A 20,179-nucleotide genomic window follows, 5' to 3' on the forward strand; every position below is an offset into this window, starting at 1 on the left:
GGTGATTCTACTGCACTACATGTTATGTCGATTATGATGCTACTGCCTGGCCTATAGACTGTTGTTAGTGGAGGAGGAACAGAGCTGAGATGTTCACTGACATCTGTCTGTGTAAGCGTGATAATGTGTGAGCACACTCTATTGTTATAATTGATAAGACGTTGAGCACAGTACTGAAGCCGTTTTGATTCTGCATCCCTCATGCACTCATAGTCTCTATGCTGGCAGCTTTTTTGTTCAATCCTATACGTTCCCCTTCCTCACAGTCTGACTTCACGCTGTATTGGTTCGTATAACACCCCCCACCGCAACCTGAGCTGATTCGCTTCTGTTTCCACCCTCCAGAAAAATTAATTTCGCACACCCCTCCCACACCAATAGCTTTAGGAAACGACTGTGCGAGAATATTGATACCCAGATGCATCCGCTGCATTCGTTCCCTTTTCTACAGGTCATATGTTCCCCAGAAGAGATCCCAATGATCCAGGAACCTGAAGCAGCGCCCCCTTCTCCAATTTCTCAGCTACGCATTTATCTGCCAAATCATTCTGGTTTCACTCTCCCTGGCTCGTATAACGGCCTGTAATCTTAAATGCCCTGCGTCTCAGCCTTCTGTCTAGACCTTTAAATTCTCTCTGCGGAAGCTGTTTGTATCAAGATATCTGGTTGCTTCGCAACCCTCCACAGTGCTATGTACGCCATTAGAGTTGTCCCTTACCCTGGCACCTCGGAGGCAACAGATTACCCTTGTCTCGCGTTCACATCAACGGAAGGTTTTTCGATCCCCATAAGTATTATGACCCCTTCTCAACCGCTCCAAATTCTCCCTCTTTCTTTTCTGCAACCCATTCTCTATGCGACCCAGCTCATCTTGGTGTCCTTCCACTGAGAGGGTATCCCAAAAATAGTGTCCAAAATATGTACTTATTATTCATGGGAACTACCCAAGAGTTGCTCTGAGCTAACTGCTTATTCACCGTTCATTTCCTTCCCCTGACAGTCGCACAGTTTCCCGGTTCCTGCAAAATACTTGAACAAACTTCTCAGAACGTCCGATGGACGATCCTCCCACTCTCCGGTACAAGCCGAAGGTCCGGTAGCAGCTGCTCCCGATCTGTAACATGCTCTTCCAAAAGCAGCAGCAGAATGCAATTCAGGCTCATGTAGTTGCAAGTAGGGCTCCCAAGTCTCCAACACCCGCCGTGAATAACGCGCAAATGCCTTTTAAATTACAATGGGTACCCAGAGCTAGGACCTCGTTCGTGCCGAAGATTGCATTCAGAAAATACCTGACAAACCCACGCCCACTGCTGACATCCACCAAAAACCACTGTTCAAAGAATGGGGCCTTGAATTGAGCAAACGTTATCATGTGGCGTGATGGCCAGGAACGTGGCGTTGAATATATGAGGAAGCGACACTTCGTAAAATACAGTTATTTCTGTGTGTCAGAATAATTTCTTCGCTGAATGTCATTCCAGAACCCGATATCAGGCTGGTAGGCGGCAGCGATCGCTGTTCAGGGAGAGTGGAGGTGCGGCACAATGCACAATGGGGAACGGTATGCGACGACGGATGGGGCATTGCCGACGCCAAGGTTGTATGCAATCAGCTGGGCTGTCCCTCTGGCGCAGCAGCAATAACGGGGGCTCGCTTCGGGCAAGGCAGCGGGAATATCTGGATGGATGATGTTGCATGCAATGGAAATGAAACCGCCCTACGGAATTGTTCCTTCCGAGGATGGGGGATTAATAACTGTGGTCACCAAGAGGATGCCGGAGTGAATTGTACAGAAGGTAGGCATAGAACTAAGAATCTCTTTATTCCTTTTTTTCCCTATATTGGGAATAACGAAGACGCTTATTTTAATAATTTGGCCAGCCACTTGCAGTTGCTGTGGTTAAAACGTTGTGAATTTATTTACTCATCCTTAAATTACGACATGCAAATAGAAATTTCATCGACCTGTTTGAGAACAATATGCCTTCATACGACGACGTTCGCTGGCTGACGAAAGATGTTTGTGCAGTGAATATTGCAGGTGATTCTACTGCACTGCATGTCATGTCGATTATGATGGTACTGCCTGTCCTATAGACTGCTGTTAGTGGAGGAGGAGCAGAGGTGAGATGTTCACTGACATCTGTCTGTGTAAGCGTGATAATGTGTGAGCACACTCTATTGTTATAACTTAGAAGACGTTGACTATAGTACTGAAGTCTTTTTTGAATCTACATTCGTAATGCACTCATAGTCTGTCTCTTGGCAGCTTTTTTGTTCAGTCAACTAGCCACCCTTCCTAACATTCTGACTGCACGCTGTATTTTTTCGTAGAATACCCAAACGCAACCTGAACTGAAACGCTTAGGTTTCCACCGCCCAGAAAAAAAAATAATTTAACACCCCCTCCCACACCAATAGCTTTAGGGAACGAATGTGGGAGAATGCTGTTTCCCAGCTGCCTCCACAGCACCCTTTCCATTTTCTACAGGTCATATGTTCCCGATAAGAGATCCCAATGATCCAGGAACCTGAAACACCGCCCCCTTCTCCAATTTCTCAGCTACGCATTTATCTGCCAAATCATTCTGGTTTCACACTCCCTGGCTCATATAGCGGGTAGTAATCATAAACGCCCTGCGTCTCAGCCTTCTGTCTGGATCTTTAAATTCTCTCTGCGGAAGCTGTTTGTATCAAGACATCTGGTTGCTTCGCCACCGTTGCACAGTGCTATCTACGCGATTAGAGTTGTCCTTTACCCTGGCCCCTCGCAGGCAACAGATTAACCATGTCTCCTGTTCAGATCAACGGAACTTTTTTTCGATACCCATGATTATTATGACCCTATCTTAAACCGCTCCAAATTCTCCCTCTTTCTCTTCTGCAACACATTCTCTATGCGACCCACCTGGTACGGGTGGCATTCCACTGAAAGTGTATCCCAAAATAGTATCCAAAAGCTACCCAGGAGCTACTCTGAGCTAACTGCTTATTCACCGTTCAATTCTTCCCCCTGACAGCCGCACAGTTTTCAGGTTCCGGTAAAATACTTGAGAAGACTTCTCAGAACCTCCAATGGACGATCCCCTCACTCTCCGGGTCATGCCGAAGGTCCTGGAGCTGCTGCTCCCGATCTGTAACACGCTCTTCCAGTAGCGGCAGCTGGATGCAACTCAGGCTCATTTCGGTGCATATCGGGCTCCCAAGACTCCAACAACCGCCATGAATAACACACAAATGCCTTTTAAAACACAGTGGGAACCCCTGCCAAGTTACCCAGAGCTAGTGCTTCGCTCGTGCCGAAGATTCCATTCAGAAAACACCTGACAAAACTACTCCCAATGCTGGCATATACCAACAGTCACTTTTCAAAGAATGATGCCTTGGTTTGAGCAAACGTTAACATGTGGTGCGATGGCCAGGAACGTGGAATTGGACATATTAGAAAGCGACACTGAGTAAAATACTGTTATTTCTGTGTGTTAGAATAATTTCTTCGGTGAATGTCATTGCAGAGCCCGATATCAGGCTGGTAGGTGGCAGCAGTCGCTGTTCAGGGAGAGTGGAGGTGCGGCACAATGCACAATGGGGAACGGTATGCGACGATGGATGGGGCATTGCCGACGCCAAGGTTGTCTGCAATCAGTAGGGTTGTCCCTCTGGCGCAGCAGCAATAACGGGGGCACGCTTCGGGCAAGGCAGCGGGAATATCTGGATGGATGACGTTGCATGCAATGGAAATGAAACCGCCCTACGGTATTATTCCTTCCTGGGATGGGGGATTAATAACTGTAGTCACCAAGAGGATGGGGGAGTGAATTGTACAGAAGGTAGGCATAGAACCAAGAATCTCTTTGTTCCTTTTTTCCCTATATTGGGAATAACGAAGACGCTTATTTTAATAATTTGGCCAGCCACTTGCAGTTGCTGTGGGTAAAACGTTGTGAATTTATTTACTTATCCTTAAATGACGGCATGCAAAGACAAATTTCATCAACCTGTTTGACAACAATATGCCTTCATACGACGACGTACGCTGGCTGACGAAAGACGTTTGTGCAGTGAATATCGCAGGTGATTCTACTGCACTGCATGTCATGTCGATTATGATGGTACTGACTGGTCTATAGACTGCTGTTAGTGGAGGAGGAGCAGAGCTGAGATGTTCACTGACAGCTGTCTGTGTAAGCGTGATAATGTGCGAGCACACAATATCGTTATAATTGATAAGACGTTGAGCACAGTACTGAAGCCATTTTTGATACTGCATCCCTGATGCACTCATAGTCTCTCTGCTGGCAGCTTTTTTGTTCAATCCACTACCTTCCGCTTCCTCACAGTCTGACTTCACGCTGTTTTGGTTCGGATAACACCCCCCACCGCAACCTGAGCTGATTCGCTTCGGGTTCCACCGTCCAGAAAAATTAATTTAACACACCCCTCGCACACCAATAGCTTTAGGAAAGACTGTGTGAGAACATTGGTACCCAGATGCATCCGCTGCACCCGTTCCCTTTTCTACAGGTCATATGTTCCCCAGAAGAGATCCCAATGATCCAGGAACCTGAAGCAGCGCCCCCTTCTCCAATTTCTCAGCTACGCATTTATCTGCCAAATCATTCTGGTTTCACTCTCCCTGGCTCGTATAACGGTCTGTAATCCTAAATGTCCTGCGTCTCAGCCTTCTGTCTAGACCTTTAAATTCTCTCTGCGAAAGCTGTTTGTATCAAGACATCTGGTTGCTTCGCAACCATCCACAGTGTTATGTACGCGGTTAGAGTTGTCCCTTACCCAGGCACCTCGGAGGCAACAGATTACCCGTGTCTCGCGTTCACATCAACGGAAGGTTTTTCGATCCCCATGAGTATTATGACCCCTTCTCAACCGCTCCAAATATTCCCTCTTTCTTTTCTGCAACCAATTCTCTGTGCGACCCAACTGGTACCGCTAGGATTCCACTGAGAGTGTATCCCAAAATAGTATCCAAAAACTATGTACTACTTATTCAGGGGAACCACCCAAGAGCTGATCTGAGCTAACTGCTTATTCACCGTTCAATTCCTACCCCTGATGGTCGCACAATTTTCAGGTACCGGCAAAATACTTGAGAATACTTCTCAGAACCTCCGGTGGACGATCCTCTCACTCTCCGGTACATGCCGAAGGTACTGGAGCTGCTGCTCACGATCTGTAACACGCTCTTCCAGAAGCGGCAGCTGGACGCAGCTCAGGTTCATTTAGTTGCACGTGGGGCTCCCAATATCCAACAGCCGCCGTGCATAACACGCAAATGCCGTTTAAATTATAATGGGTACCCTGTCAAGTTACCCAGAGCTAGTGCCTGGTTCGGGCCGAAGATTCCATTCAGAAAGCGACTGACAAATCCTCTCCCACTGCTAACATATACCGACAATCACTTCACAAAAATGATACCTTGGTTTGAGCAAACGTTAACATGCGGCGTTACGGCCAGATCCGTGGAATTGAACGATCCGGAAGCGACACTGCGTAAAATACAGCTATTTCTGTGTGTCAGAATAATTTCTTCACTGAATGGCATTCCAGAACCCGATATCAGGCTGGTAGGCGGCAGCGATCGCTGTTCAGGGAGAGTGGAGGTGCGGCACAATGCACAATGGGGAACGGTATGCGACGATGGATGGGGCTTTGCCGACGCCAAGGTTGTCTGCAATCAGTTGGGCTGTCCCTCTGCCGCAGCAGCAATAACGGGGGCTCGCTTCGGGCAAGGCAGCGGGAATATCTGGATGGATGATGTTGCATGTGTAAGGGGGTTTCGATTTTTATGTTACTGCGGAGGCTAATTAAAATGGCGTTTTTGTTATGTTCATCTGGGGAATGCGGCTTTGTTGTGCTTTAACGCTGAGAAAGTTTGCGCTAGCAGCTTATTGTGGTTTAGAGGGTGATAAGAAAGTGCTATTAACCAATTGGGATAGTTGTTACGGTTTTGGTGTATTTGAAGATACTGTATGCGCGGGGTTTTGGGGCAGAAGGCGGGAGACCGAGACAGAGGATGGACCAGGTGCTGTGAGTCCGCTAACGGGGTCGGACCCCGAGCGGGACGTTCGGCGAGGAGACGGAGACGGAGACGGACTCGTGTGGAGCGTCTGGTCGACCACCGTTGTTGGTCCCAGGCGGCCGGTCGAGGTGGTCCGAGGGGTCACAGGGTGAAGAAGAAGGTCCTTGAGCTCCAACGGTTTTCTGCACGAAGAGATTGAACTTTGATAAGTGTGGCGCCTTTTATTTTCCTTTTATATTTTATTTTCTTTTAATTATATAGTTCCAGTAATATCTATAAACTGTAAATCATTTAATTGCATCTGGTGTATTGTCTGTTATTTGGGCGGGGTGGGGTACCTCACACAGCATCCACACATACGAATTACCCAGTTTGGCGGGGCCGAGGCTGTTTCCCTAGACGACAGTGAGCCGAGCGACCCTGAGGGTGGCCAGGGGGGCTACACATGTAATGGAAATGAATCCGCCCTTTGGGAATGTTCCTTCCAGGAATGGGGGATTAATAACTGCGTTCACGGAGAGGATGCGGGAGTGAATTGTACAGAAGGTAGGCATAGAACTAAGAATCATTTTGTTCCTTTTTTCCCTCTATTGGGAATAACGAAGACGCTTATTTTAATAACTTTGTAAGCGACTTGCAGTTGCTATGGGTAAAACGATGTGAATTTATTTACTCATTCCTTACATGACGGCATACATATAGAAATTTCATCGATATGTTTGACGAAAATATGCCTTCATACGACGATATTCGCTGGCTGACGAAAGACGTTTGTGCATTGAATATTGCAGGTGATTCTCCCGCACTGCATGTGATGTAGCTTATAACTGTATTTACTGGCCTATGGACAGCTGTTAGTGGAGGAGGAGCAGAGCTGAGATGTTCACTGACATCGAACTGTGTAAACGTGATAATCCGTGAGCACAGTCTACTGTTATAATTGATAAGACGTTGTGCACAGTACCAAGGCCTTTTTTGACTCTCCATCCCTACTGCACGCATATTGTCTCTGCTGGCAGCGTTTTTGTTCAATCCACTACACCCGCCTCCTCACAGTCTCACTGCACTCTGTATTTGTTCGGAAAACACCGAACCGCAACCTGAGCTAATTCACTTCGGGGTCGTCGGCACAGAAAAACTAATTTAACACCCTTCCCCCACCAATAGCGTTAGGAAACGACTGTGCGGAAACATTGGTCCCCAGATGCTTCTACTGCACCAGTGCCCTTTTGGACAGGTCATATGTTCCCCTGAAGAAATACCAATGATACAGGAACCTGAAGCACCGACTCCCCCACTTTCTCCAATTTCTCAACTATACATCTATCTGCCAGATCTTCCTGTTTTTACCCTGACTGGCACGTTTAATGGGCAGTAATGCTAAATGTCCTGCGTTTCAGCGTTCCGTCTAGTTCTTTAAATGTTCTCCGTGGAACCCCTTTGTAGTAGGACATCTGGCTGCTCCCCCTCCCCATCCACAACGCACTGGACGCGATTAGAGCTGTCCCCTACCCTGGCACTTCGCAGGCAACAGATTATAAGTGTGTCCAGTTCACTTCAATAGAACTTTTCTCGGACCCCTGAGTTTTAAGACACCACTCCCCGTACCGCTCCCAATTCTCCCACTTTATCTTCTGCAACCCATTCTCTATGCGACCCACCTGATCTCGGTGTCCTTCCACTGAGAGGGTATCCCAAAAATAGTGTCCAAAATATGTACTTATTATTCATGGGAACTACCCAAGAGTTGCTTTGAGCTAACTGCTAATTCACCGTTCATTTCCTTCCCCTGACAGTCGCACAGTTTTCCGTTTCCTGCAAAATACTTGAACAAACTTCTCAGAACGTCCGATGGACGATCCTCGCACTCTCCGGTACAAGTCGAAGGTCCGGAAGCAGCTGCTCCTGATCTGTAACATGCTCTTCCAGTAGCGGCAGCTGAATGCAATTCAGGCTCATGTAGTTGCAGGTAGGGCTCCTAATTCTCCAACACCCGCCGTGAATAACATGCAAATGCCTTTTAAATTACAGTGGGTACCCCTGTCAAGTTAACCAGAGCTAGGACCTCGTTCGTGCCAAAGATTCCATTCAGAAAATACTTGACAAACCCACGCCCACTGCTGACATCCACTGAAAACCACTGTTCAAAGAATGGGGCCTTGACTTGAGCAAACGTTATCATGTGGCGTGATGCCCAGGAAGGTGGCGTTGAAGATCTGTAGAAGAGACACTTCGTAAAATACAGTTATTTCTGTGTGTCAGAATAATTTCTTCGCTGAATGTCATTCCAGAACCCGATATCAGGCTGGTAGGCGGCAGCGATCGCTGTTCAGGGAGAGTGGAGGTGCGGTACAATGCACAATGGGGAACGGTATGCGACGATGGATGGGGCATTGCCGACGCCAAGGTTGTCTGCAATCAGTTGGACTGTCCCTCCGGCGCAGCAGCAATAACGGGAGCTCGCTTCGGGCAAGGCAGCGGGAATATCTGGATGGATGATGTTACATGCAATGGAAATGAATCCGCCCTTTGGGAATGTTCCTTCCGAGGATGGGCGAGTCATAACTGCGGTCACGGAGAGGATGCGGGAGTGAATTGTATAGAAGGTAGGCATAGAACTCAGAATCTCTTTGTTCCTTTTTTTCCCTCTTTTGGGAATAACGAATAAGGTTATTTTAATAATTTGGCCAGCCACTTGCAGTTGCCATGGGTAAAACGATGTGAATTTATTTACTCATCCTTAAATGAGGGCACGCAAAAAGAAAATTTCATCGTCCCGTTTGAGAACAATATGCCTTCATACGACGACGTTCGCTGGCTGACGAAAGACGTTTGTGCAGTGAATATTGCAGATGATTCTACTGCACTGCATATCATGTCGATTATGATGGTACTGCCTGCCCTATAGACTGCTGTTAGTGGAGGAGGAGCAGAGCTGAGATGTTCACTGACATCTGTCTGTGTAAGCGTGATAATGTGTGAGCACACTCTATTGTTATAATTGATAAGACGTTGAGCACAGTACTGAAGCCTTTTTTTGATTCTGCATCCCTCATGCACTCATAGCCTCTGTGCTGGCAGCTTTTTTGTACAATCCTCTACCTCCCCTTCCTCACAGTATGACATCACGCTGTATTGTTTCGTATAACACCCCCCACCGCAACCTGAGCTGATTTGCTTCGGTTTCCACCCACCAGAAAAATTAATTTAACACACCCCTCCCACACCAATAGATTTAGGAAACGACTGTGCGAGAACATTGGTACCCAGATGTATCCGCTGCACCCGTTCCCTTTCTACAGGTCATATGTTCCCCAGAAGTGATCCCAATGATCCAGGAACCTGAAGCAGCGCCCTCTTCTCCAATTTCTCTGCTACGCATTTATCTGCCAAATCATTCTGGTTTCACTCTCCCTGGCTCGAAGAACGGGCTGTAGTCCTAAATGCCCTGCGTCTCAGCCTTCTGTCTAGTTTTTTAATTCTCTCTGCGGAAGCTGTTTGTATCAAGACATCTGGTTGCTTCGCAACCCTCCTCAGTGCTGTGTACGCGATTAGAGTTGTCCCTTACCCTGGCACCTCGGAGGCAACAGATTAGCCTTGTCACGCGTTCACATCAACGGAAGGTTTTTCGATCCCCATAAGAATTATGACGCCTTCTCAACCGCTCCAAATTCTCCCTCTTTCTTTTCTGCAACCCATTCTCTGTGCGACCCTCCTGGTACCGGTTGCATTCCACTGAGAGTGCACCCCACAATAGAATCGAAAACTATGTACTACCTATTCAGGGGAACACCCAAGAGCTGCTCAGAGTTAACTGCTTATTCACCGTTCAATTTCTACCCCTGACGGTCGCAAAATTTTCAGGTTCCGGCAAAATACTTGAGAAGATTTCTCAGAACCTCCGATGGACGATCACCTCACTCTCCGGTACATGCCGAAGGTCCTGGAGCTGCTGCTCACGATCTGTAACACGCTCTTCCAGAAGAGGCAGCTGGACGCAGCTCAGGTTCATTTAGTGCACGTGGCGCTTCCAAGATCCAACACTCGCCGTGAATAACACGCAAATGCCTTTTAAATTCCAAGGGGAACCCTGTCAAGTTACCCAGAGCTAATGCCTAGTTCAGGCCGAAGATTCCATTGAGAAAACGCCTGATAAACCCACTCCCAGTACTAGCATATACCGACAATCACTGTTCAAAGAATGATATCTTGGTTTGATCAAACGTTAACATGCGGCGTTATGGCCAGGACCGTGGAATTGAACATATCCGGAAGGGACACTACGTAAAATACAGTTATTTCTGTGTGTCAGAATAATTTCTTCTGTGAATGTTATTGCAGAACCCGACATTAGGCTGGTAGGCGGCAGCGATCGCTGTTCAGGGAGAGTGGAGGTGCGGCACAATGCACGGTGGGGAACGGTATGCGACGATGGATGGGACACTGACGACGCCAAGGTTGTCTGCAATCAGTTGGGCTGTCCGTCTGGCGCAGCAGCAATAACGGGGGCACGCTTCGGGCAAGGCAGCGGGAATATCTGGATGGATGACGTTGCGTGCAATGGAAATGAATCCGCCCTACGGGATTGTTCCTTCCCAGGATGGGAGATAAATAACTGCGGTCACGGAGAGGATGCGGGAGTGAATTGTACAGAAGGTAGGCATAGAACTCAGAATCTCTTAGTTCCTTTTTTGCCTCTATTGGGAATAACGAAGACGCTTATTTTAATAATTTGGCCAGCGACTTGCAGTTGCTATGGGTAAAGCAATGTGAATTTATTTACTCATTCCTTACATGACAAATACAGATAGAAATTTCATCGACATGTATGACGAAAATATGCCTTCAGACGACGATATTTGCTCGTGACGAAAGACGTTTGTGCAGTGAATATTGCAGGTGATTCAACTGCACTGCATGCGATGTAGCTTGTAATTGTATTGACTGGCCTATGGACAGCTGTTAGTGGAGGAGGAGCAGAGCTGAGATGTTCACTGACATCGAACTGTGTAAACGTGATAATCCGTGAGCAGACTCTACTGTTATAATTGATAAGACGTTGTGCACAGTACCAAGGCCTTTTTTGATTCTCCATCCCTACTGCACGCATATTGTCTCTGCTGGCAGCTGTTTTGTTCAATCCACTACACCCGCCTCCTCACAGTCTCACTGCACTCTGTATTTGTTCGTAAAACACCGAACCGCAACCTGAGCTAATTCACTTCCGGGTTGATGGCCGTGAAAAACTAATTTTACACCCTTCCCCCTCCAATAGTTTTAGGAAACGACTGTGCGAGAACATTCGTCCCCAGATGCTTCTACTGCACCGGTGCCCTGTTGTACAGGTTATATGTTCCCCTGAAGAGATCCCAATGATCCAGAAATCTGAAGCACCGCCTCCCCCACCTTCTCCAGTTTCTCAACTATACATCTATCTGCCAGATCTTCCTGTTTTTACCCTCACTGGCTCGTTTAATGGGCAGTAATGTTGAATGTCCTGCGTTTCAGCGTTCCGTCTAGTCCTTTAAATGTTCTCCATGGAACCCCTTTGTAGCAGGATATCTGGCTGCTGCCCCTCCCCCTGCACAACGCACCGGACGCGATTAGAGCTATCCCCTACCCTGGCACTACGCAGGCAACAGATTATACGTGTGTCCTGTTCACTTCAATGGAACTTTTCTCGGACCCATGAGTATTAAGACACCTCACCCAGTACCGCTCCCAATTCTCCCACTTTATCTTCTGCAACCCATTCTCTATGTGACCCACCAGATCTCGGTGTCCTTCCACTGAGAGGGTATCCCAAAAATAGTGTCCAAAATATGTACTTATTATTCATGGGAACTACCCAAGAGCTGCTTTGCGCTAACTGCTTATTCACCGTTCATTTCCTTCCCCTGACAGTCGCACAGTTTTCGGTTTCCTGCAAAATACTTGAACAAACTTCTCAGAACGTCCCATGGACGATCCTCCCACTCTCCGGTACAAGCCGAAGGTCCGGGAGCAGGTGCTCCCGATCTGTAACATGCTCTTCCAGTAGCGGCAGCTGAATGCAATTCAGGCTCTTGTAGTTGCAAGCAGGGCTCCTAAGACTCCAACACCCGCCCTGAATAACACGCCAATGCCTTTTAAATTACAGTGGGTACCCCTGTCAAGTTAACCAGAGCTAGGACCTCGTTCGTGCCGAAGATTCCATTCAGAAAATACCTGACAAACCCACGCCCACTGCTGACATCTACCAAAAACCACTGTTCAAAGAATGGGGCCTTGACTTGAGCAAAAGTTATCATGTGGCGTGATGGCCTTGAAGGTGGCGTTGAAGATATGTGGAAGCGACACTTCGTAAAATACAGTTATTTCTGTGTGTCAGAATAATTTCTTCGCGAAATGTCATTCCAGAACCCGATATCAGGCTGGTAGGCGGCAGCGATCGCTGTTCAGGGAGAGTGGAGGTGCGGCACAATGCACAATGGGGAACGGTATGCGACGATGGATGGGGCATTGCCGACGCCAAGGTTGTCTGCAATCAGTTGGACTGTCCCTCTGGTGCAGCAGCAATAACGGGGGCTCGCTTCGGGCAAGGCAGCGGGAATATCTGGATGGATGATGTTGCATGCAATGGAAATGAATCCGCCCTTTGGGAATGTTCCTTCCGAGGATGGGCGAGTCATAACTGCGGTCACGGAGAGGATGCGGGAGTGAATTGTACAGAAGGTAGGCATAGAAATCAGAATCTCTGTGTTCCTTTTTTCCCTCTATTGGGAATAACGAATAAGCTTATTTTAATAATTTGGCCAGCCACTTGCAGTTGCCATGTGTAAAACGATGTGAATTTATTTACTCATTCTTAAATGAGGGCACGCAAAAAGAAAATTTTATCGACCCGTTTGAGAACAATATGTCTTCATACGACGATATTCGCTGGCTGACGAAAGACGTTTGTGCAGTGAATATTGCAGATGATTCTACTGCACTGCATGTCATGTCGATTATGATGGTACTGCCTGCCCTATAGACTGCTGTTTGTGGAGGAAGGAGCAGAGCTGAGATGTTCACTGACATCTGTCTGTGTAAGCGTGATAATGTGTGAACACACTCTATTGTTATAATTGATAAGACGTTGAGCACAGTACTGAAGCCTTTTTTGATTCTGCATCCCTCATGCACTCATAGTCTCTGTGCTGGCAGCTTTTTTGTTCAATCCAATACCTCCCCTTCCTCACAGTATGACATCACGCTGTATTGGTTCGTATAACACCCCCCACCGCAACCTGAGCTGATTTGCTTCGGTTTCCACCCTCCAGAAAATTAATTTAACACACCCCTCCCACACCAATAGCTTTAGGAAACGACTGTGCGAGAACATTGGTTCCCAGATGCATCCGCTGCACCCGTTCCCTTTCTACAGGTCATATGTTCCCCAGAAGAGATCCCAATGATCCCGGAACCTGAAGCAGCTCCCCCTTCTCCAATTTCTCAGTTACGCATTTATCTGCCAAAGCATTCTGGTTTCACTCTCCCTGGCTCGAAGAACGGGCTGTAATCCTAAATGCCCTGCGTCTCAGCCTTCTGTCTAGTTCTTTCAATTCTCTCTGCGGAAGCTGATTATATCAAGACATCTCGTTGCTTCGCAACCCTCCACAGTGCTATGTACGCGATTAGAGTTGTCCCTTACCCTGGCACCTCGGAGCAACAGATTAGCCTTGTCGCGCGTTCAAATCAACGGAAGGATTTTAGATCCCCTTGAGAATTATGACTCCTTCTCAACCGCTCCAAATTCTCCCTCTTTCTTTTCTGCAACCCATTCTCTGTGCGACCCCACCGCTACCGGTTGCATTCCACTGAGAGTGTATCCCAAAATAGAATCCAAAACGATGTACTACTTATTCAGGGGAACATCCAAGAGCTGCTCAGAGTTAACTGCTTATTCACCGTTCAATTCCTACCCCTGGCGGTCGCAAAATTTTCAGGTTCCGGCAAAATAGTTGAGAAGAGTTCTCAGAACCTCCGATGGACGATCGCCTCACTCTCCGGTACATGCCGCAGGTCCTGGAGCTGCTGCTCACGCTCTTCCAGGAGAGGCAGCTGGACGCAGCTCAGGTTCATTTAGTGCACGTGGCGCTTCCAAGATCCAACACTCGCCGTGAATAACACGCAAATGCCTTTTAATTTCCAAGGGGAACCCTGTCAAGTTACCCAGAGCTAATGCCTAGTTCAGGCCGAAGATTCCATTGAGAAAACGCCTGATAAACCCACTCCCAGTACTAGCATATACCGACAATCACTGTTCAAAGAATGATATCTTGGTTTGATCAAACGTTAACATGCGGCGTTATGGCCAGGACCGTGGAATTGAACATATCCGGAAGGGACACTACGTAAAATACAGTTATTTCTGTGTGTCAGAATAATTTCTTCTGTGAATGTTATTGCAGAACCCGACATTAGGCTGGTAGGCGGCAGCGATCGCTGTTCAGGGAGAGTGGAGGTGCGGCACAATGCACGGTGGGGAACGGTATGCGACGATGGATGGGACACTGACGACGCCAAGGTTGTCTGCAATCAGTTGGGCTGTCCGTCTGGCGCAGCAGCAATAACGGGGGCACGCTTCGGGCAAGGCAGCGGGAATATCTGGATGGACGATGTTGCGTGCAATGGAAATGAATCCGCCCTACGGGATTGTTCCTTCCCAGGATGGGAGATAAATAACTGCGGTCACGGAGAGGATGCGGGAGTGAATTGTACAGAAGGTAGGCATAGAACTCAGAATCTCTTAGTTCCTTTTTTCCCTCTATTGGGAATAACGAAGACGCTTATTTTAATAATTTGGCCAGCGACTTGCAGTTGCTGTGGGTAAAACAATGTGAATTTATTTACTCATTCCTTACATGACAGCATACAGATAGAAATTTCATCGACATGTATGACGAAAATATGCCTTCAGACGACGATATTTGCTGGCTGACGAAAGACGTTTGTGCAGTGAATATTGCAGGTGATTCTACTGCACTGCATGTGATGTAGCTTGTAATTGTATTGACTGGCCTATGGACAGCTGTTAGTGGAGGAGGAGCAGAGTTGAGATGTTCAGTGACATGGAACGGTGTAAACGTGATAATCCGTGAGCACACTCTACTGTTATAATTGATAAGACGTTGTGCACAGTTCCAAGGCCTTTTTTGATTCTCCATCCCTACTGCACGCATATTGTCTCTGCTGGCAGCTTTTCTGTTCAATCCACTACACCCCCGTCCTCACAGTCTGACTGCACGCTGTATTTGTTCGTAAAACACCGAACCACAACCTGAGCTAATTCACTTCGGTATCGACGGCCCAGAAAAACTAATTTAACACCCTTCCCCCACCAATAGCTTTAGGAAACAACTGTGCGAGAACATTGTTCCCCAGATGCTTCTATTGCACCGGTGCCCTTTTGTACAGGTCATATGTTCCCCTGAAGAGATCCCAATGATCCAGGAACCTGAAGCACCGACTCCCCCACCTTCTCCATTTTCTCAACTATACATCTATCTGCCAGATCTTCCTGTCTTTACCCTCACTGGCACGTTTAATGGGCAGTAATGCTAAATGTCCTGCGTTTCAGCGTTCCGTCTAGTTCTTTAAATGTTCTCCGTGGAACCCGTTTGTAGCAGCACATCTGGCTGCTCCCCCTCCCGCTCCACAACGCACTGGACGCGATTAGAGCTGTCCCCTACCCTGGCACTTCGCAGGCAACAGAGTATACGTGTCTCCTGTTCACTTCAATGGAACTTTTTTCGGACCCCTGAGTATTAAGAGACCACACCCCGTACCGCTCCCAATTCTCCCACTTTATCTTCTGCAACCCATTCTCTATGTGACTCACCTGATCTCGGTGTCCTTCCACTGAGAGGTTATCCCAAAATAGTGTCCAAAATATGTACTTATTATTCATGGGAACTACCCAAGAGCTGCTTTGCGCTAACTTCTTATTCACCGTTCATTTCCTTCCCCTGACAGTCGCACAGTTTTCGGTTTCCTGCAAAATACTTGAACAAACTTCTCAGAACGTCCCATGGACGATCCTCCCACTCTCCGGTACAAGCCGAAGGTCCGGGAGCAGGTGCTCCCGATCTGTAACATGCTCTTCCAGTAGCGGCAGCTGAATGCAATTCAGGCTCTTGTAGTTGCAAGCAGGGCTCCTAAGACTCCAACACCCGCCGTGAATAACACGCCAATGCCTTTTAAATTACAGTGGGTACCCCTGTCAAGTTAACCAGAGCTAGGACCTCGTTCGTGCCGAAGATTCCATTCAGAAAATACCTGACAAACCCACGCCCACTGCTGACATCTACCAAAAACCACTGTTCAAAGAATGGGGCCTTGACTTGAGCAAAAGTTATCATGTGGCGTGATGGCCTTGAAGGTGGCGTTGAAGATATGTGGAAGCGACACTTCGTAAAATACAGTTATTTCTGTGTGTCAGAATAATTTCTTCGCGAAATGTCATTCCAGAACCCGATATCAGGCTGGTAGGCGGCAGCGATCGCTGTTCAGGGAGAGTGGAGGTGCGGCACAATGCACAATGGGGAACGGTATGCGACGATGGATGGGGCATTGCCGACGCCAAGGTTGTCTGCAATCAGTTGGACTGTCCCTCTGGTGCAGCAGCAATAACGGGGGCTCGCTTCGGGCAAGGCAGCGGGAATATCTGGATGGATGATGTTGCATGCAATGGAAATGAATCCGCCCTTTGGGAATGTTCCTTCCGAGGATGGGCGAGTCATAACTGCGGTCACGGAGAGGATGCGGGAGTGAATTGTACAGAAGGTAGGCATAGAAATCAGAATCTCTGTGTTCCTTTTTTCCCTCTATTGGGAATAACGAATAAGCTTATTTTAATAATTTGGCCAGCCACTTGCAGTTGCCATGTGTAAAACGATGTGAATTTATTTACTCATTCTTAAATGAGGGCACGCAAAAAGAAAATTTTATCGACCCGTTTGAGAACAATATGTCTTCATACGACGATATTCGCTGGCTGACGAAAGACGTTTGTGCAGTGAATATTGCAGATGATTCTACTGCACTGCATGTCATGTCGATTATGATGGTACTGCCTGCCCTATAGACTGCTGTTAGTGGAGGAAGGAGCAGAGCTGAGATGTTCACTGACATCTGTCTGTGTAAGCGTGATAATGTGTGAACACACTCTATTGTTATAATTGATAAGACGTTGAGCACAGTACTGAAGCCTTTTTTGATTCTGCATCCCTCATGCACTCATAGTCTCTGTGCTGGCAGCTTTTTTGTTCAATCCAATACCTCCCCTTCTTCACAGTATGACATCACGCTGTATAGGTTCGTATAACACCCCCCACCGCAACCTGAGCTAATTTGCTTCGGTTTCCACCCTGCAGAAAATTAATTTAACACACCCCTCCCACACCAATAGCTTTAGGAACCGACTGTGCGAGAACATTGGTTCCCAGATGCATCCGCTGCACCCGTTCCCTTTCTACAGGTCATATGTTCCCCAGAAGAGATCCCAATGATCCCGGAACCTGAAGCAGCTCCCCCTTCTCCAATTTCTCAGTTACGCATTTATCTGCCAAAGCATTCTGGTTTCACTCTCCCTGGCTCGAAGAACGGGCTGTAATCCTAAATGCCCTGCGTCTCAGCCTTCTGTCTAGTTCTTTAAATTCTCTCTGCGGAAGCTGATTATATCAAGACATCTGGTTGCTTCGCAACCCTCCACAGTGCTATGTACGCGATTAGAGTTGTCCCTTACCCTGGCACCTCGGAGCAACAGATTAGCCTTGTCGCGCGTTCACATCAACGGAAGGATTTTAGATCCCCTTGAGAATTATGACCCCTTCTGAACCGCTCCAAATTCTCCCTCTTTCTTTTCTGCAACCCATTCTCTGTGCGACCCCACCGCTACCGGTTGCATTCCACTGAGAGTGTATCCCAAAATAGAATCCAAAACGATGTACTACTTATTCAGGGGAACATCCAAGAGCTGCTCAGAGTTAACTGCTTATTCACCGTTCAATTCCTACCCCTGGCGGTCGCAGAATTTTCTGGTTCCGGCAAAATAGTTGAGAAGAGTTCTCAGAACCTCCGATGGACGATCGCCTCACTCTCCGGTACATGCCGCAGGTCCTGGAGCTGCTGCTCACGATCTGTAACACACTCTTCCAGAAGAGGCAGCTGGACGCAGCTCAGGTTCATTTAGTGCACGTGGCGCTTCCAAGATCCAACACTCGCCGTGAATAACACGCAAATGCCTTTTAAATTCCAAGGGGAACCCTGTCAAGTTACCCAGAGCTAATGCCTAGTTCAGGCCGAAGATTCCATTGAGAAAACGCCTGATAAACCCACTCCCAGTACTAGCATATACCGACAATCACTGTTCAAAGAATGATATCTTGGTTTGATCAAACGTTAACATGCGGCGTTATGGCCAGGACCGTGGAATTGAACATATCCGGAAGGGACACTACGTAAAATACAGTTATTTCTGTGTGTCAGAATAATTTCTTCTGTGAATGTTATTGCAGAACCCGACATTAGGCTGGTAGGCGGCAGCGATCGCTGTTCAGGGAGAGTGGAGGTGCAGCACAATGCACGGTGGGGAACGGTATGCGACGATGGATGGGACACTGACGACGCCAAGGTTGTCTGCAATCAGTTGGGCTGTCCGTCTGGCGCAGCAGCAATAACGGGGGCACGCTTCGGGCAAGGCAGCGGGAATATCTGGATGGATGATGTTGCGTGCAATGGAAATGAATCCGCCCTACGGGATTGTTCCTTCCCAGGATGGGAGATAAATAACTGCGGTCACGGAGAGGATGCGGGAGTGAATTGTACAGAAGGTAGGCATAGAACTCAGAATCTCTTAGTTCCTTTTATCCCTCTATTGGGAATAACGAAGACGCTTATTTTAATAATTTGGCCAGCGACTTGCAGTTGCTGTGGGTAAAACAATGTGAATTTATTTACTCATTCCTTACATGACAAATACAGATAGAAATTTCATCGACATGTATGACGAAAATATGCCTTCAGACGACGATATTTGCTGGCTGACGAAAGACGTTTGTGCAGTGTATATTGCAGGTGATTCTACTGCACTGCATGTGATGTAGCTTGTAATTGTATTGACTGGCCTATGGACAGCTGTTAGTGGAGGAGGAGCAGAGTTGAGATGTTCAGTGACATGGAACGGTGTAAACGTGATAATCCGTGAGCACACTCTACTGTTATAATTGATAAGACGTTGTGCACAGTTCCAAGGCCTTTTTTGATTCTCCATCCCTACTGCACGCATATTGTCTCTGCTGGCAGCTTTTCTGTTCAATCCACTACACCCCCGTCCTCACAGTCTGACTGCACGCTGTATTTGTTCGTAAAACACCGAACCACAACCTGAGCTAATTCACTTCGGTATCGACGGCGCAGAAAAACTAATTTAACACTCTTCCCCCACCAATAGCTTTAGGAAACAACTGTGCGAGAACATTGTTCCCCAGATGCTTCTATTGCACCGGTGCCCTTTTGTACAGGTCATATGTTCCCCTGAAGAGATCCCAATGATCCAGGAACCTGAAGCACCGACTCCCCCACCTTCTCCATTTTCTCAACTATACATCTATCTGCCAGATCTTCCTGTCTTTACCCTCACTGGCACGTTTAATGGGCAGTAATGCTAAATGTCCTGCGTTTCATCGTTCCGTCTAGTTCTTTAAATGTTCTCCGTGGAACCCGTTTGTAGCAGCACATCTGGCTGCTCCCCCTCCCGCTCCACAACGCACTGGACGCGATTAGAGCTGTCCCCTACCCTGGCACTTCGCAGGCAACAGAGTATACGTGTCTCCTGTTCACTTCAATGGAACTTTTTTCGGACCCCTGAGTATTAAGAGACCACACCCCGTACCGCTCCCAATTCTCCCACTTTATCTTCTGCAACCCATTCTCTATGTGACTCACCTGATCTCGGTGTCCTTCCACTGAGAGGTTATCCCAAAATAGTGTCCAAAATATGTACTTATTATTCATGGGAACTACCCAAGAGCTGCTTTGAGCTAACTGCTAATTCACCGTTCATTTCCTTCCCCTGACAGTCGCACAGTTTTCGGTTTCCTGCAAAATACTTGAACA

General features: G+C 47.5%; 2 protein-coding genes across 5 annotated transcripts in view; both read left to right on the forward strand.

Annotated features, from left to right (window-relative positions):
- The window catches only part of LOC140190027 (scavenger receptor cysteine-rich domain-containing protein DMBT1-like), a 61,893-nt gene extending 53,488 nt beyond the window's left edge, over positions 1-8,405 (forward strand). Inside the window, exons 15-17 of one of the 4 annotated variants that reach the window (XR_011883526.1) lie at positions 1,482-1,796; positions 7,834-8,006; positions 8,329-8,405. Coding sequence is in view for 3 of the 4 variants with exons in the window: in XM_072246430.1 (XP_072102531.1) it covers positions 1,482-1,796; positions 5,566-5,822 (572 nt within the window). In the remaining variant the exon portion in view is untranslated. Of the gene's footprint in view, positions 1-1,481; positions 1,797-3,515; positions 3,743-5,565; positions 8,044-8,328 lie in introns of those variants that run through there. The other 3 variants (XM_072246430.1, XM_072246429.1, XM_072246428.1) reach the window with 3 other exon arrangements.
- The window catches only part of LOC140190025 (scavenger receptor cysteine-rich type 1 protein M130-like), a 78,099-nt gene continuing 66,310 nt past the window's right edge, over positions 8,391-20,179 (forward strand). Inside the window, exons 1-6 of the mRNA XM_072246424.1 lie at positions 8,391-8,643; positions 10,379-10,693; positions 12,437-12,751; positions 14,473-14,787; positions 16,532-16,846; positions 18,580-18,894. Coding sequence (XP_072102525.1) covers positions 8,529-8,643; positions 10,379-10,693; positions 12,437-12,751; positions 14,473-14,787; positions 16,532-16,846; positions 18,580-18,894 — 1,690 coding nt within the window. The 5' untranslated portion in view covers positions 8,391-8,528. The remainder of the gene's footprint in view (positions 8,644-10,378; positions 10,694-12,436; positions 12,752-14,472; positions 14,788-16,531; positions 16,847-18,579; positions 18,895-20,179) is intronic.

Source organism: Mobula birostris, chromosome 29 (genome assembly GCF_030028105.1).
Source record: "Mobula birostris isolate sMobBir1 chromosome 29, sMobBir1.hap1, whole genome shotgun sequence".
Lineage (NCBI taxonomy): Eukaryota > Metazoa > Chordata > Chondrichthyes > Myliobatiformes > Myliobatidae > Mobula > Mobula birostris.